The 16043-nt window shown below is 48.5% G+C and overlaps 2 protein-coding genes across 2 annotated transcripts; one reads left to right on the top strand and one right to left on the bottom strand.

Moving 5' to 3' along the window:
- Positions 1-4430: 4430 nt before the first annotated feature.
- On the top strand, positions 4431-5135 carry LOC108023759 (U-scoloptoxin(05)-Sm1a). The gene has a single exon (XM_017093399.3). It carries the CDS (start codon positions 4525-4527, stop codon positions 4975-4977), a length of 453 nt encoding a protein of 150 aa, XP_016948888.1. The 5' UTR covers positions 4431-4524; the 3' UTR covers positions 4978-5135.
- Positions 5136-10357: 5222 nt separating this feature from the next.
- Positions 10358-12323, bottom strand: LOC108023769 (innexin inx7). The gene is made up of 3 exons (XM_017093409.3): positions 11930-12323; positions 10911-11620; positions 10358-10844 (listed from the first exon to the last, which is right to left on the bottom strand). Exons 1-3 carry the CDS (start codon positions 12161-12163, stop codon positions 10463-10465), a joined length of 1326 nt encoding a protein of 441 aa, XP_016948898.1. The 5' UTR covers positions 12164-12323; the 3' UTR covers positions 10358-10462.
- Between the last annotated feature and the right edge of the window lie 3720 nt (positions 12324-16043).

The raw sequence follows: 16043 nt of genomic DNA, 5'->3' as shown, positions 1-16043 counted from the left end.
ATTCAAAATAAACCTGATTTTTGGAAACAAATTATGGTTAGAGTGAAGAGAGAAACTTTCAAAGCAAAGGGGTAAAACCAAATTCCTTAACGTCAAAGATCATAAATCAGATGATTTTGTATCGCTAAGTAGTAAAGGCTGACTGATTGATTGTTGTAATTATTCATTCCCCTAGCAATGGTTCGAAAGTACTTTATGGTGAAGTATAATGGTACGACAGATCTAAAGATCCCGCCCAAGCTCACAAAGCCGTTTAGTACTATTAAAATGTGCTGAATTGACTTCGTTTGTTTATCCTAGAGCATAATCTGAGCTTTCCGTGGCTCGGCCTGGGTCCTCGGGACGCCTGGATGGATGTGGATAGGAACGTGTTTCGCGTCGAAAACCGAGTGATATCGGATCCATTTGTTTGCTAAATCCCTCGGCGTGTGCGCACACTCTGGGTCTGTCAGTCAGTCACCGAGCCAGTTAGTCAATTGGCCAACCCGACCGTCTTGCCCCTCGATACGCGGTCAGAGCTCAAGTTACAGTTATGTCTGTGCACGATACGATATGGGTGTGTGGGGAGTGCCTTTGGCATTGCAACCGCATTTCGGCCTGGATTCCCCGCCCTTGCGCCCCTCGCTGGTTTTGTCTTACGTTCCGACCCCAAAGAAATCGTTCGTATCCCCATCCCCATCCCCATCCCCATGCCCATCTCCATTGTATCATGCGGCGAGTTCGTGTTGCTTTTAATTTTAAATTAAGGTTTTTTCGGGCCCGCTCGTCTTGACATGGCCTTTTTATGGGGCCACAATAAACTGCGCACTTTCGGGCATACAAAAAGAAATCAAAACCCCAAAAAAAAAGTGTAGAGGCAGGGAAAAATGTTAAGTGCGTTGTCATTGCCACGGACATGAGAAGCGAGTAAATGGAGCTCGAACTGAAGTCTGAAGTTTTGAGCGGGTCTTACATAAAGTTGGGATATCTGAAATACGACTATAGCACCACACTTCCACGAGTTTTTTTTTGACTTCAAAATCGTGTAATCAGGAAGTGGGATTCCGTAAGGTTGTCCGTTCAAGAGAGAGATAGCTGTCCGTTCGGTCATACCACCTAATTTCTGTGTTTTGAGATATTATTTGGTGAGGTCTAAACAGTAGAATGTTACCTATTCAATACTCTGCCTTCCTCCATTTGATATTTACTCGAAATCGACTCGCACATGTGCAATTAAGTACCAGCAAACAGATATTCTCTCCACACAAACTGTGCCCACACGAAGAGCCGAAGACATGCGGACAAAGGTATCGTTGGTGGTACCTTTCACTTGGCCAAGTGTCACGTCTGTCGCAATCGGTCCATTAACCACATGCCCCTCGCAGCCGCGCCCCCGACCGTAAAGGTATTCGAACCAGGTATCGCCGTATCGATATCGGCGGACTTATGTACGTGAGCAGGAGCACGAACGTCGATTTGTGTTTCCATTTGTCTCAGTGTGCTCCGCGACGGAGCTCCTGCTACTCCAGGCCGAAACCATCTCTTTCGTGGTAAAAACTCTCTCTCCGAGAAACTCGTCCGCTCGTCTGTGCGAATCTCAATTTCGCAGCTGCTCCTGTTTTTGCACATTCCCTTTTGCATGGCTTCCTTAAAAGAGGAGAAAAGTGGGATGGGGAAGAGAGAGCGCAAAGAGAGAAAGAAAGAGGAAAAAGGGGGTTGGTAGAGCGGGGTTGCAGCTTCCTTTTATGTCTGGCTTTTTCTACACAGAGAAAAAATGTGATCGAAGATCAACATGGAAAAATTGTGTTGTTCATAAAAAGCCTCCAATCCGTAATAAAAAAGGATTTAAAACTCCTAAAATGATTTAGTGGTTTTTGGTTGTAAGGCTATCCTGATGTGCATTTTTGATCAAAAATATCAACTAATTTCAAGTTACATTTTGATATTAATACTTATTTTTCCCCTCGTGTACCCTGCGTACGTGAGCATTATCGAGTATAAAAACAATTCGCAGAACGTTGCAAGATCGACGACCAAAAGGAGTCGAGTGGAAAGTACTGGAAGACAAAGGGCAGATCGGTGGACCCCAACATCCCGTAGAACATCCCAAGGGTTCTATATATAGAGTGAGGCCGGGCATATGTTTTCAAGTAAACAGAGATCGTCAATGTCCGTGGTACGGGGGTTCGTCAGGCAGACTGGAGAAGATTCATCTTGAGGTGCTAAAAATAGAGCCAGTTTCAGCGGAACATTAGCCCGGAGACGAAGACCTTCAAAGATCTCCTGCAAGATCGTAAAACTTTCCCAAGGAAGTCACATACTAGAGAAGTCACATACTATAAGTGAAGTTGCTTCTGGGAAGTTTAATGTTATGATCAAAGAGAAGCAAACAACAAGATCAACAGAAAGCACACACAAAGCTTTGAGAGATCATCAATAGATCATACAAAAGAGTGATTCTGTATCATTCCAGAATTGTCCAAACATAATGATTTTAATCTTTATACGTTATTAAAGGCCTGCAAATTCACTAGCCATTAACTTCCCCGAGTACAATCGTTAACATATTTCTTCATTTTATTTAATTGACCTTCGGACCTCTTCAATTTCTTGATGTACGCCCAACATTGCTTTTGAAATGATCATTAAACGATCAATTTGACAAACATAAAAAGTACATTGACTTATCTGTGAGTGATCTTTCCGAGCACTCAATCCAAAAATCTCAAGACAGAACCATAGCAGCTAACTCAATAGCTATCTGGGAAAACGTTTTAGTGTCTAAGCGGTCTCCCAGCCACCCATACACCACTTGACTTTTTACCATCCCCCCTTTCTGAACCAACCTTCGTAGGAACAAGCACTTTTCTGGTCGTTAATGCCCAATGAAGATCATGTTCGGAGCCCCGACTTGGGACGGTAACGAGGTGGAAACAGAAGAGCTCAGTACGGATCGCAATGACTCAATGCCGAGTGGTCGGCGATGTTGTGAAATTGCTTCCCTTCTGCCGGCATTCCAGTCTTGGCCACTTCGGTACTGAAAACCGTAGTTACGGGCCTGGGTATATATCAGTCCAAATCGAGAAAACCCGCTTGGCTTTCAATTACCGGGTCGTGGGCTTGGCCTGGCTTTCTGTGCTGGCCAACTGGGTGGTGGTACTGGTATACTTGATCGGTTGACAACGCTCCCGCTCTCTCCCCCCGAAGATTCTCGAGCCGAAGAATCGGTAGGAGAAGCGCAGAAAGAAGTTGAATGGCCTCGTTTTGGTTTGGAGTTGCCCACTCCACGATAAGCGAAACAAGAATGTTGGGGCGCTCTGGGGACTGGAGGCCAGAAACACTCTAGATGGCTTGATAGCACGATTTTGGGACTCAGGAGAATCTCTGGAGATTCCAAAATGGGTTTCGATTATCGGGTACTGGTTTATAAATAGTTTCTTTTGAATGGAAATTATAACACCCAGTAACGAAGCGAAAAACTGCTTATTTAGATTTTTTTATAAAAGCCAACCTAATGGAAAAAGTTAGGTACCCGGACGCGAGAGGGTGTGATAAACCAGCTAAGAAAGCAGAACAAAAATGCCAGCACAAGCCATCAACTTGGGAGACAAAGCAGAGGAACAAAGGCGAGGTATCTTTGTATCTGTATCTGAGCACTGCGGCTCTGTGTGAGCCCGTTTGTTTGTTTTTTATGCTCTACGCGTCACGTACTAAGTGCCTCTTACCTGTTGCTGGCTGCACAACAAGTTCCAGGTGGGGTCAAAGCCGATAACCGATGGGCCCGGCGATAGCGATTGCCGATTGGCAGGGCGCCGCCGAAGGATATATGATGTTCGTACGTATGCAACTAGCCCTAGCGCTCTAGCCCTCTTGCCTGGCAACCGGTTCCGCTGACAACAAACAAGGTGAGAGAGCCAAGTCAGCGCCAGTGATGCCAAAAGTATTTGAATACGGCTAAAAATAGATTAAATTACACCTTAAGAGCTTAGTTATCAGGTTTTGCCCAAACTCAATTGGCGCCCAACTTTTGTGTCTAGACTGCTGGAAAGCACTCTATTAAGCATAAAGACTTTCGGAATTTCACAACTTAGTAGTCAGATTATGATATTTTATAAATGTTTGTAAGCTATTGATTGTTATTCTTGATAAACGGCACAAAAATGTGTGAAAGTAAGTTGTGGATAACCAAGATAATGTGTAGATACTTTAAATAAAAAAGTTTCGAGTCCTGAGAACTGATAACTTTCCATGGTTAAACTGGTTTTTGATTGGATTGTTTTTACACACCCGAAATCTATAGGCTGACCTATGCTGACCTCTGGCACTGGCTAGATCTTTCCAAATCTGGCTTGAAAATCGCCGAAGCCAAGTCGCAGCTCGGCGCCTCTCTCGCGACCCACGCGCTCTCTTCTGGCCAGCGAAACGAACGGGAACGGAGTCGCAGCGGCGTTTCAGTTCCAGTATAAACTTGGCATTTGCTGACGACGCTGACTGTTTCACTTACTAGAGAGTCTGTAGAGCTATTGCTGCGACTGTGACGTAATCATGTGGCCGCCCAACCACGCCCCCAAGACCTGGCCCTTGAGCCTGGCCCTCGGCCTTTGCCTGTGGATGAGCCTGCAGATGGCGACGGTGTCGGGGATCGAGTGCTATGTGTGCGACACGAGCGACACGGAGCATCCGTTCCAGTGCGGCGAGTGGTTCGAGCGCTACGACGAGCCGGACATCCAGCCGCAGAACTGCTCCAGTGTCCATGGCGCCCAGTTCTGCGTCAAGCACGTGGGGCGCTTCGAGGGCGGCATCGGGGCGAAGAGGTTCTGCAGCTCGAAGGACATGGGCAACTACTGCGACTATGTGCGCAACAAGGGCGATCGCATGGACTACCGCAGCTGCATTTACACTTGTGATACGGACGGTTGCAACGCCGCTGGAAGGCTGGAACTGGAATGGGGCGTGGCAGCGGCACTCCTCACTCTCACGTGGCTCTTGCGGCGCTGACAGAGAGTGCGAGGGGCAGAGGTCACTGCTTCATCATTTTTTTTTATTAATTGTAAGTTGAAACACAGTAACTGACACACAAGCCACACTCTAGTATAGAGAAAAACAAAAACACAAAACGAAAACCAAAAATATATAAACAAAAACCGAGAAAATAACTAATGTTTTGTATCTGCGGGGGGAAACCAGCTGGAACTGGAACGGCAACTGAGCGGGGAACGGCTGGCAGTGGAACAGCAGGTAAATCAGATACAGATCGGTTCTCTCGCTCACTCTGTCTCTCCGCAAGCCACGCTTGCGCAATTCGAGAGAGCGCACTTGTAAAGGTTTGTTGTACTTAAATCAAGCAAATACCCTACGAATATATTCTAGGCTTATGCACTTCTCTAAATGCCTTGAAAGATTTTCTGAGCTTCTAGGCAGATATTTCATTGATAGTATTCCTGCAAAAGTGTCTCAAAGTGAGGTAAGTTCGTTGGAAAAGTGTTATTGAGTAGTATGAGTATTTTAATTGGCTGCACCCCAAAAATGGAGCAACCCCTGGTGGCTCTTCTAGACCCACAAAGACCACCTTGAGCAGTCGCAGTCGGATCGGCGACACACTTTCTGTGAAGTCTAAGTTCTGATTCCCAGGGCGATGCGGAGACCGCCTTTCTGAAAGCCGACGACGATCCGGTGACCTCCGATCGAACGGCGAGCGCAATCAATCGGAATTGGATTTGACATTCCTCCGTTTGGCAATTGAACGAGATCATTTAAGCCAGCTCAATTTGCGGCTGATTGATTAAGCTCAAAGAGAGCGCAACCTGGGGCATAGACATCTACTCCCGCTACAAGACGGACGGACAGCTTAACGGACAGGCGGACGGACAGTTGCGCAATTGCTTAAATTGAAAGCGCCTTGAGGCGCTATCATTGGGCATGCGGCTCTCGGTGAGAGACACGCCCCAAAAAGAGGCAGGGAAAAGCAAGAACAGGTTGGTGTGAGAAATCACATAAAGCCGTAGCATTAAAAATATCATTCCAGAGATCCAGTAACCCTCAGTCCAATACGATCCTTAAATGTATTAAATCGTGAGAACTGAGGATGCAGTATGGCATTATCACGAGGAACACTTGTGGAGCAATCGCCAAACCACCCTTTTCAATTATAATGTATCGTCACAATGACCCCTATTTCAAATACTTCTCCTTTACTTACAGAGAGTCCCGAGCTGAATCCAGACCTTCTCTGTAAACATACGTACTTAATCGCATCGCGTCGATTCATTATCAGCACTTCAACTGTCACATTTGGCCTGTCTCCTATCGCTTGTTCCCAGTCTTTATTTAAAAACGGAAAAAATAAATACACAAAATACTACGATTTTTGTTCCTGTTTTTTAGCTCAAACATAGATAGGAACGAAGGTTGATGGGAGGTGTTATGGTGTTAAATGGGATGGAGCAATGTGAGTGACACTAAAAATGTATTCCAAGTGATGGGCGGGTTAAGTCGTCAAAGCAGACCTTATGTTCCTTGTGCTTCAAAGTACACATGCTATGGACGACACGAGGGCTCCAAGGAACTGTAATCTTATGATTTCGATTGCGCAATGTAAAATATAAAAAATCATGTGATTTTATATTCATTAGTTCAACCCCATTATCGGATTTCACCATAAAATTCGAAATACCATGAAGTGAAAACTGATTTGTAAACAGAAAAACAGGATTCCCTTTGGATTTGTAGGGGATTTCGGATCTAAAAAAATCCGTTCAAGGTCAGTGTCAAGACCCGAAAACAGAAATAAATCTAAGCGAGGCAGACGCATTTGGAAAATTCTCGTGAATTCCCAACAATTTCGAAACGTGTGCCACATGCTGCACCAATGTGAGAAGGGCAGGAGGAGGGGGAACCAGCAGAGGCACAGGGAGAAAAGAGGGAAGAAAGAGCGGATAATGAGGAACAACCCCCGAAACAAAACAATCTGGTCAACCCTGAAACGCAGCCGCTTCCTGGGAAACCCGCTCTCGCCGGGCTGCTGCGTCATTATCCCTGGGGGTGGATCTCTCCCACCCAGAGAGAGGGAGAGCAGGCGAGAGAGCCCCTGAGAGAGACGCCGGGAGAGCCCGGTCCTTTGTTCCTGCTTCCTGATTCCTCTGCCCAACAAAGGCACTTCGACTCGAATGCGAACTCAAAATACCATCCCAACTCGAACTGACCTACGCAGGGAAATGTGAAATGTTTGCGTCATTCGCGGAAGCCAGGGATTCCACAGGATGACGACACAAAGGACACAAAGGGCGGAAGTTTTTCCTGGCGGAAAACGAAGTTTCCAACGACGAAGGTCGTTCACTTGCGAACTTGTTTTTCGGGGGAGGATTCTACGGCCGAAAAGGTGGCCCTTTGGGGTTTTTGCGTGCTGTCAAACAGATATTGCGTACTTGCAATGAGGCAATTAAAGATACTATTATACATAGATGCTGCAGCTTATGGGCCAGGAAGTTGCTACAAATTGGAATAGCAAATGAGACCCAGTTGAATTCTCTGAATTGCTAATAAACCGCCAAGCTGTGGCTGGTGCCATATAATTGGGGGACGGCCCTACGATGCCACACCTTACCCCAAAACAGGACCCCCTCTCCCCGACTCAGCGGTGTCTGCTAATCCGCACAAATTAAATGCAATTGAAATAAATTTGCATGCCAAGAGATTGGCCAATAAACGTATGCAACAAGTGTCCCCATTGCATATAATTTATTGGCAACAAATTCCGGGCCGGGCACGGGGCACAATAGAGCTCTGGGCAGGCAGCCCCTGGCCAGGTCAGCAATTCCCGGGCAGCTGCAAGAGTTCAAAGTGTTAATTGTCGCATCAATTTGGGTAATTGGAGGTATGCGCCGGGCAGTCTAGACTGCAGTCTGGGGGCTATCCATATCACTTGCAGCACTTCAAAGCACTGAATCCGCCCACAATAACTTTGCTCCGACACTATCTATCTATCTATCTATCTATATATCTATATATCTGTCTATCTATCTATCTTTCTATCTATCTATCCATCCATCCATCTATCTATCTATCTATCTATATATTTATCTACCTATCTATCTATCTATCCATCTATCTATCTATATCTATCCACCCATATATCTATCTATCTACCCATATATCTATCTATCTACCCATATATCTATCTATCTATCCATATATCTATCCATCCATCTATATACCTATCCATCTATCAATCTATCTATCTATCCATCTATCTATCCATCTATCTATCTATCTGTCTATCTACCCATCTAACTATCCATCTATCTATCTATCTATCTATCTATCTATCTATCTACCCATATATCTATCTATCTATCCATCTATCTATCCATACATATATATCTATCTATCTATCTATCTCTCGAAATGGAAATAAAGATGGCCTAGCTCCCCCTCCAACTCTCACCTCGTTTCCACGCACACCTTCGAAACCGTGTCCCAAAAAGCCGATCTATAACTCTGCCGAGCACCGACAACTCAATAGGACCAGCCAGTCACCAGAAAAAAGAATACTTGACATGCCCAAACGAGAAACAGACACGACCAAAAGTCCACTTCGATCTCCGAATTCGATCTCATAGATGCTAACGGTCATTCACCAAGGCGGGGGGTAGGCACAACAATGGCAACAGCAACAGTCTCTGGAGGGAAAACAAAGCCAAGGGGGATACAGCTTCGAGATCGAGTCGAATAGTACAACACACTGATTTGAATTTCACAAGCAAGATATAGGGGGAGAGGCAGGGGGTCCTTTGTGCAAGGAACTGAACAGGTTCCTAACAGAACTCATGATACAATAAAAAACTTACACCTGGATCATGATACATTTTCTTGGCTTCAGAGTCCTGCTCGCAAAGACTCCAAGAACTATAGTTTTCCTGCCAGTATTGCAATGTTTCTATGGTAACTAAGTGTTGGACAGACTGTCGGAATAGAATGACAGAAAGTCAGATAAACAAACTTAATATATATTACTTTTTATAAAAATTCGAACAAACTTCCACCGATAAGCCAGCGACTCCCGCAGCCGCAGAGCAGTGACAGAGCGGCTTAGCACATTATTTATTATTTGATGTGTTCGAGAGCTGGCTTTTTGTGCTTTGCTGGGGCCTTTACGCGGGCCGAGCCAAAGAAATCACTTGATATGCAGGCGGCGATCGGATCGAATAGCCCACAGCCGCAGAGCACAAGGCAGAACAGCCCCAAATCGAGTTGGGGATAGAAGTAGGAAAAGGCGGAGATCGCGCGACACAAAACCAGATAGCTCCGAAGACCCCTTCCTCTGCCGGCAAACATCGCCCCGGAGTGCTTCGAAAGCTGAACTTTTGCCAGACTCGACTCGATGGGAGCCGGTTGGCATTGACCGCAAACTATCAAAGCGAAGTCTTGTCAGCTAATCACTGGGGACTCCGAAACCGAATCGGCTTTAGAGGCTGCCGCTTTTGGTGGCACGCAGGTGTCACAACTAGCTTGCCATTACACCTCGCGGCGAAGTGGCGCAAGCTTTGCGGCTCCGGTTTGGCAACAGCTGCCAAAAGTGAGTGCCAAAAGCTTCTCGTACTAATTGATAGCCAAAGACGGTCGCCTGGAAATAGCTCCACATATGGACTTGCTTATGACAGAGCGGCAGTGTAAATGTCTTTATGTGGTTCGCTGTGGGGCTCGAACTGTGTTTTCTTGGTTCGTCTTGGGATGGGGAGGTTTTCCAAGAGGTCTCGTAGCCTTCCGTTGAGAGGTCTTAAAGTTATAGTAAATCAATATTAATACCCATTTTTGGAGGGAAATAGACTTCATCTGTATACCCCTCTGTTTGCGTTGCGATTATAAAAGAGGGTTCCATTTCATGTTCTTGAGATCTTGTACTAAATAGGGAAAATGTACTTGCTTTCATCGTAAACCATTGATACTTTCCGTAAGCATAGATAAGATAGTAGCATTTCAGTGGCAGCAACTCGCCTTGGGGGGTTCGGCAGGGGCAGTTAGATAACCTGCAACATCTCGGGATCGCTGAAGCACGTCTGTTGAGGTTTTCCAGCCGTAACCCACTAACTGTGACCCATCACCATTAGCCAGACGGTGGCACTGGGCTCGGCCTGCCAGCTGGGAAACAAACACTTTCGAAACCGCAGCGGATCGCTCGAACTGGGTCACCCGACCGCAGTCGCCCCTCGACGCAAGCTGGCGGCCACGCCCACGCCCCACGCCCACCGAAGGCGTCTGGTTCTCCGTTTTTAGCCATTTTTAAGTGCCAAACACCAAATTACTGCTTTCTGTCGGCCATTTCGAGGGTCGCCGAGTGCCCCGAAAACCTGTTGCCTAAAGCTGGCACAAAGCAGCCGGGTCTCTTAAAATAAATATATTTATAATGAAATGATCGTACAAAAAACAGGTGTAAACAGACAAAGCTCCGGTAATTGATTGCCTAGCGTTAATTGGAATGCATAAATTACACAGGTAGCTTGGACACCTCCGAGGTCGTCGGCCCTGCGAGGGGCGTGGCCCCGCCCGCCGCGGGCGTGCCAGGATGCCGGAGGTGGAGCAGGGGCGCGTCCACCGTGTCCAGGCTACTGATGTCCGGGTAGCGGGGCTTGGAGGGCGTGGGCGGCGCCTCGCGGTAGGCATTGATGTCGTTGTCGTGGTCGGGGTTGGGGAACTCGCTGGCCAGGTGGTAGATGACCTTCTTGAACAGGAACTCCGAGAGGTTGGAGCGCAGGAAGAAGAGGAACATCCAGTTGGAGAAGTTGCACTTGCCGATCACCGCCGCTATCTCCTTCTCGTCCAGCTGGCCGGGCTTGGCCCAGTAGAGCGACCAGCGCGTGAAGGTGACACTGGTTTGGGGGAGTAGACAGGAGGGGTTACCACCTCACAATTAGCCGAGGGCAGTGTCCACTTACTTTCTGTAGAAGCACAGGGTGAAGACCCTCCAGACCAGCCCGAGAACCGTGACGGTCAGGAGGAAGGCGTACCAGAACCACAGGATGGTGTAGATCTTCTCGTTCATGATGTTCAGCGCCATCACGCAGAGGGTGTCGTGGTCCTGCAGGGAGCCCGAGGCGCCGTACTTGTGGAACTTGCACTTGGTGACCTTGGGGAAGACGGTGTCCAGGACGCTCAGCTCGTCGGACCAGCGGTTCCTCAGGGCCTTCGGGCCCAGCGTGAGGAACTGTCCGCCCAGGAAGCGGTTGGTCCACGTGATCTGCACCAGCAGGTTCAGCAGGTTGAGCACCTCGGCGGTGACCAGGTGGGCACCCCACGACTGGTTCAGCCGCATCCTGTCGATCATGGTGCGCCGGATGTCCTTGATGCGCTCCTCCGCCTCCGCCATGGAGGGGATGTTCAGCTTGCCGATGCGCAGGCTGTCGTTCTTCAGGTACCTGGTCAGACCCACCATCCGCAGGCCGAAGACCAGGGCCTTGATGCGGCCGCCCTCCCACTTCTTCCACAGGGCGTGCGGCACGTAGAAGCAGAGCGCCTGGAAGAAGAGGACGAAGGGCACCCACTGGTAGTAGGCGTGCCGCTTGATCTGGTCCTTCGAGGGGTCGTAGTTGCCTATGCCGGGGGGCTCACTGCCCGGCTTGTAGGTGCTCTGGTTCCGGTCGGACACCTAGGGGCGGGGGCGGAATGTGATGGTGTTCTGTAGGCTTTCTCGTTTCTACTTTTTCAGATTGGTTTATGAATATGTTCTGCAGGGTTTCCTGCTTATACTTTTTCAGATTGAACTATTTCATAATATAATATACTAGAAAATGATATGATATTGGGGTGGGTGTATGCAATAGAAGTCTTCTAACTGGTGATAGTAATAGGTGTTTCGAGGGACCCCCTGGCCTAAGTATCACATAAACTCTAAGCTTCTAATGGATGGTATAGTAAGGGTGACCCCCTGTGACCCTTGGCGACCCCGCGAACTCACCACTGTGAAGGTGGGCGTGAAGAAGCAGAAGGTGTTGATGACCGGCGCAATGACCCCGTCCGAAAGGCACTGGATGTGCTCCCCGATGTACTGGCGCGACGTGATCAGCAGCGTGGCCACCAGGAGCATCACGAAGGTCCATCGGTAGTGCAGCTTGAACACTATGTTGTCGATGACCACCCGCGTGACGTCGAACTTGAGGTACTGCCTCACGGAGCTGAAGGTGTTCAGCATTGTAGCGCCCTCCTTATCTGGCTCGCTCTGGGTGTCGTTCTGGCCCCGTTTCGCCTTCTATATCGTTGGGTTTCCTACGACGGCTACGGCGATTTCGGAGTCGGATGGATTTGTGCGCTCCGCTTGCCGCGGCTAGCTCCTCGTAACTGCAAGGCTCGCAACTCGAGACTCTGCTCCGGGTCTCCGGGTCTCCGAACCGCCGATCTCCAGTCCGCCCTCTTTGGAGAGGGCTTCTGGCGCCTTATCGACCGCTCTTTTCGGCCAGGAGAGCCGGCCAGGCCCGATAAGATAGTGTCGTCGGGCAGAAGCGCACGGAAATGCCGAATCAGCACTTTAATTGGGCTTAATTCAGAGTTGTCCAAGAAAAGAGTAAGGGAAATGCGAGCACCTACTGGCGTGCACTACACTGGGAAAGATTGGGGTGGCAGTCCGGGCGGAAAGTGAGCCACATCCTACGTCATAACTTATTTCCTCCCAGCTCTATAAGCACTTTAAGGCTAGCCACTGTACGGTGCTACCAAGCTTGAAATAAGGTCTAACATTTGGCAGTTACTCCTTAGTTTTCCCCAGTGCACAGCTCTCTTGAAACCCGAGAAAACCCCCAATTGTTTTGGTAATTAATCAGTTTTCACCCGTTGGAGAGCTTCGGCACGAATTCGGCTCGTGGCTTTGAGCAAACCCGAGTAGGTCGAACCCCTAGGGTTCTCTAGGGTTCTCCCAAGAGCGGGAAACAGAGACCCGGAGAGCGAGGGAAAGTTTGGAAGTTATTGGTCGCATTCTCCGGTCTACCTCATCGAGGGGCTTGCGAATCCGACCCAAAGATTCGGCCAGGTGTGTGGGTGAGTAATGCCAGACCAATCTAAATTAAAGATCCCAGAGCGGCGGCCATGACGAACGTGGGTGATCCAAATCAACAAGCACGAAAATGAATCAGTGGGAGGAAGTGTCTATGACTCAGGAGATTCAGGACAGCAGTAGTTGCTTCCGAGTACTCAAAGGAGATGTAATGAAAGCACGCAGTTCCGCGAACTATTCCTCAGCTGAATATTCCCCAGAGCAATCCAAGCGACTTTCAGCGCCCTTTCCGCCGCAATCCGGAGCTCTCCGGGCCTTGAAGCGCGCCGCTATCGCCCCAAAAGTGATTCAATGCTGTCCATTCTGATGGATGGCCCAGCTTTGGACAGGCACATAAGTATAAGTATGCATAAGTGGGTCTACAGCTCGAAGTGGGCGATCGGATGGGGGAGCGACGCGATGTTATTGACCCAGATCAGTGCCAGGCGGAGCAGGGGGCTCTATAGGCAGACTCCTCTGGGAGGGATTACGAGCTGTGCTCAGGTGGATGTTCGCCCGCCACCCTGGTATCTTATCGCCCCGTCAATCCCCGGAAAATACGTTATTTATTCTTAGTAGCGCCGGCTCGCTGCCGTTTACCTTCTGCTCTCGGAATGCCATCAGAGATCCGTGCTATCAGCCCGCAAGTATCTGTATCTGCTGCCTATCTAAGTAGCGCGCCGCGGAACTCGAATTCGGTGCTTATGGCCTAAGCGCCCAAGTGGCGCGGAGCGGCGGATAAGATAGACCCGCCATGCCGTGCCCTACAGACTATATTAGTAATTGCAACATTTTTAGCCGGCTGACTGCTCGCATTCACCTCCACCAGGGTTTCGCTGGAAATTGCTTTGGTTACGTTTTACGTTTTTAGTATCGTCTTGGGCCGACGAAAGTTCATTGATTCGTGTGCGAATAGGAGACGCACGCCCTGCTGGCACAGCCCAAAAACAGGCACAGATACAGATACACGCGGCCCGTACGAGTTCTTTTGTCTTGGGCAACTGTGCATTGAAATTTAAATAAAGCAAACCGCAATGAAGCCGAAATCGGAGCCGTTCAGGCAAGGCGCTGCAACGTATTGCCCTCGGCCGCAGATTCAATTACCAGCCGTAAGCAGCCTGCAAGTACGTGTATCTGCAGTCAGACGTCGCGCTATCGATACATTCGCACTCGTTGCAGCAAATTCTGCTGAAAAGTGAAAGTGCTTGCGATACAATTCGGCTTGCGCAATGCAAATGCAATCGTTGATGGCTGGGCGCGCTGCAAGAGCACTGTTCAGTGCGGCGAATGACGCAATTTCAGGCCTCTATTTGTGTTTTTAATCCATCTATCTATCTATCTATCTGCAGTTATCAGTCTCACAGGTGAATAGTGGCCATAGAACGTGCTCCCAAGACCAGTTAGCATTTAAGCCGGGCCCGTCAATTGGTAAAAGTTGTTGTCCTCCAAAACGGAAACACACATTGCTTTGGGGCCAAGCTCGCCAAACTCAAGTCTTAATTGCTGTCTGACAAGTGCTTTGACATCCACAGAAGTTTCTGAGTTTCAATTAACCCGATTGCACAGTGAATTCGCATTCTCAGCTCAGATTTGGAGAATTGCTTTGATCGAAGATACTTATCAAGTCCTCCACGATCCACCAGGGTTCTAATAACTGTTTTGGGTACGATTCACCAGTTGGGTATCCATGAGATACACAGATACTTGGGGAATCATCTCTGTTAAGAATGGTATATGAATAAATGGCGCGTGAGAAACGCCTGTAGCTCGCTGATATAGATGTATCTTCATTTCACCGGATTGTTTTCGGTGACGCAGACTATTTTCGGGGAATTTTCAGATATGTTGATGCTCGATTTCGTGTGAAGTCGATGACTAAGGCGAAACGATTAGGCCTGTGCCTCGGGGGCAGTGGAATTCTGCATGCACGGAAAACAACTATGCACTAATATAGATTACTAAACAGATATAATAGTAGCAAGCCTAACTTAAGCACCAATAGACGTGCCTGGACCAAAGTTGGAGGGGAAGTGTGGCCTGTCTTTTGAGGAATCCCTGGTGCTGGGCCCATTTTTGCAGTGCTGGAGAAACATAAAGATCGTGGGAGAGGGTATCGACTGTAAACAAACTCTTCCAAATATTTACTCCTCACAGTTGTCTCGTCTGATTTAATTTGGGGCAGAATTGGCCAGCTCGAGCGAAATGTGAGATGTGTGCTGGAGGAGGCCCTATCCCGATGCCCTCTGATTTATTGGACTCGGGCCGAGGTACTGGCGTTAGTGGGCAATCAAGACCGCGGCCTTCGTGCGCGGGTTCGCTGCGGTTTCCCCGGCTATTTATAGCCCAGACAGTAGTCGCCTCGTTTAGGGATACATGCCATTCGCACACCCCGGAGTGCGGACATGTGGGCTTAATGGTTTTACAGCCGATCTTTATGGCCGCTCGCCCTCGCCCGCTTCTCAGGTGGCTCGGCAGGCAGTGCGGACCCGAGATAGTTGCAAAAATAACTTACATCCCGGGGCTGTATTTCGTTTCTCAACTCAAATCAGCGATCGGTTTCTATGACGGATTAAGTTGTTGCGCCCAGTGACTATCTATAATGTATCTTGGTAATTTATGGCTTGGGGTGGGGCACATCCCATTGGAAAGATTTGTGCGTTTTGTGCTATCAACTTAGTTCCGGCTAACAGCCTAAGGCCCATCAAGCCTTGAGCTGTGAGGGGAACCTTCAGACATCCCCAACGTCCGACCCTATCAGCCCCGATCTGCGGTGTCATAACACCTACACTTGGCCCCACCCCTTATCAGCCCACTGGAACTAGCCGCTATTGCCACATCTAGCCCGTTTTAATTATTTTGTACAATCGCAGGCACGCACTTGAGGGCACTACAAGGTACATGGATTCGCGGCTATGTACTCCCATGAAGTATACACAGCTATGTACCCCTGATAAGCCAGTGTGCGTCCGGATTGAAATGTTTAATTTACAATTGAGATAGTTTCGAGGGTCTGGGAACCGGGGCTCGAATTTGTGGACGGAGCCAG

This window comes from Drosophila biarmipes, chromosome X (genome assembly GCF_025231255.1).
Source record: "Drosophila biarmipes strain raj3 chromosome X, RU_DBia_V1.1, whole genome shotgun sequence".
Lineage (NCBI taxonomy): Eukaryota > Metazoa > Arthropoda > Insecta > Diptera > Drosophilidae > Drosophila > Drosophila biarmipes.
Note: the sequence above shows the minus strand (reverse complement) of the source record. Positions and strands in the feature narration are given on the sequence as shown.

Coding starts and splice junctions, on each gene's coding strand:
- LOC108023759 (XM_017093399.3), top strand. CDS start 4,525: ATGTGGCCGCCCAACCACGCCCCCAAGACCTGGCCCTTGAGCCTGGCC.
- LOC108023769 (XM_017093409.3), bottom strand. CDS start 12,163: ATGCTGAACACCTTCAGCTCCGTGAGGCAGTACCTCAAGTTCGACGTC. Junction 11,621..11,929: donor TCACGCCCACCTTCACAGTG/GTGAGTTCGCGG, acceptor CCCCGCCCCTAG/GTGTCCGACCGGAACCAGAG. Junction 10,845..10,910: donor ACCCTGTGCTTCTACAGAAA/GTAAGTGGACAC, acceptor CCCCCAAACCAG/TGTCACCTTCACGCGCTGGT.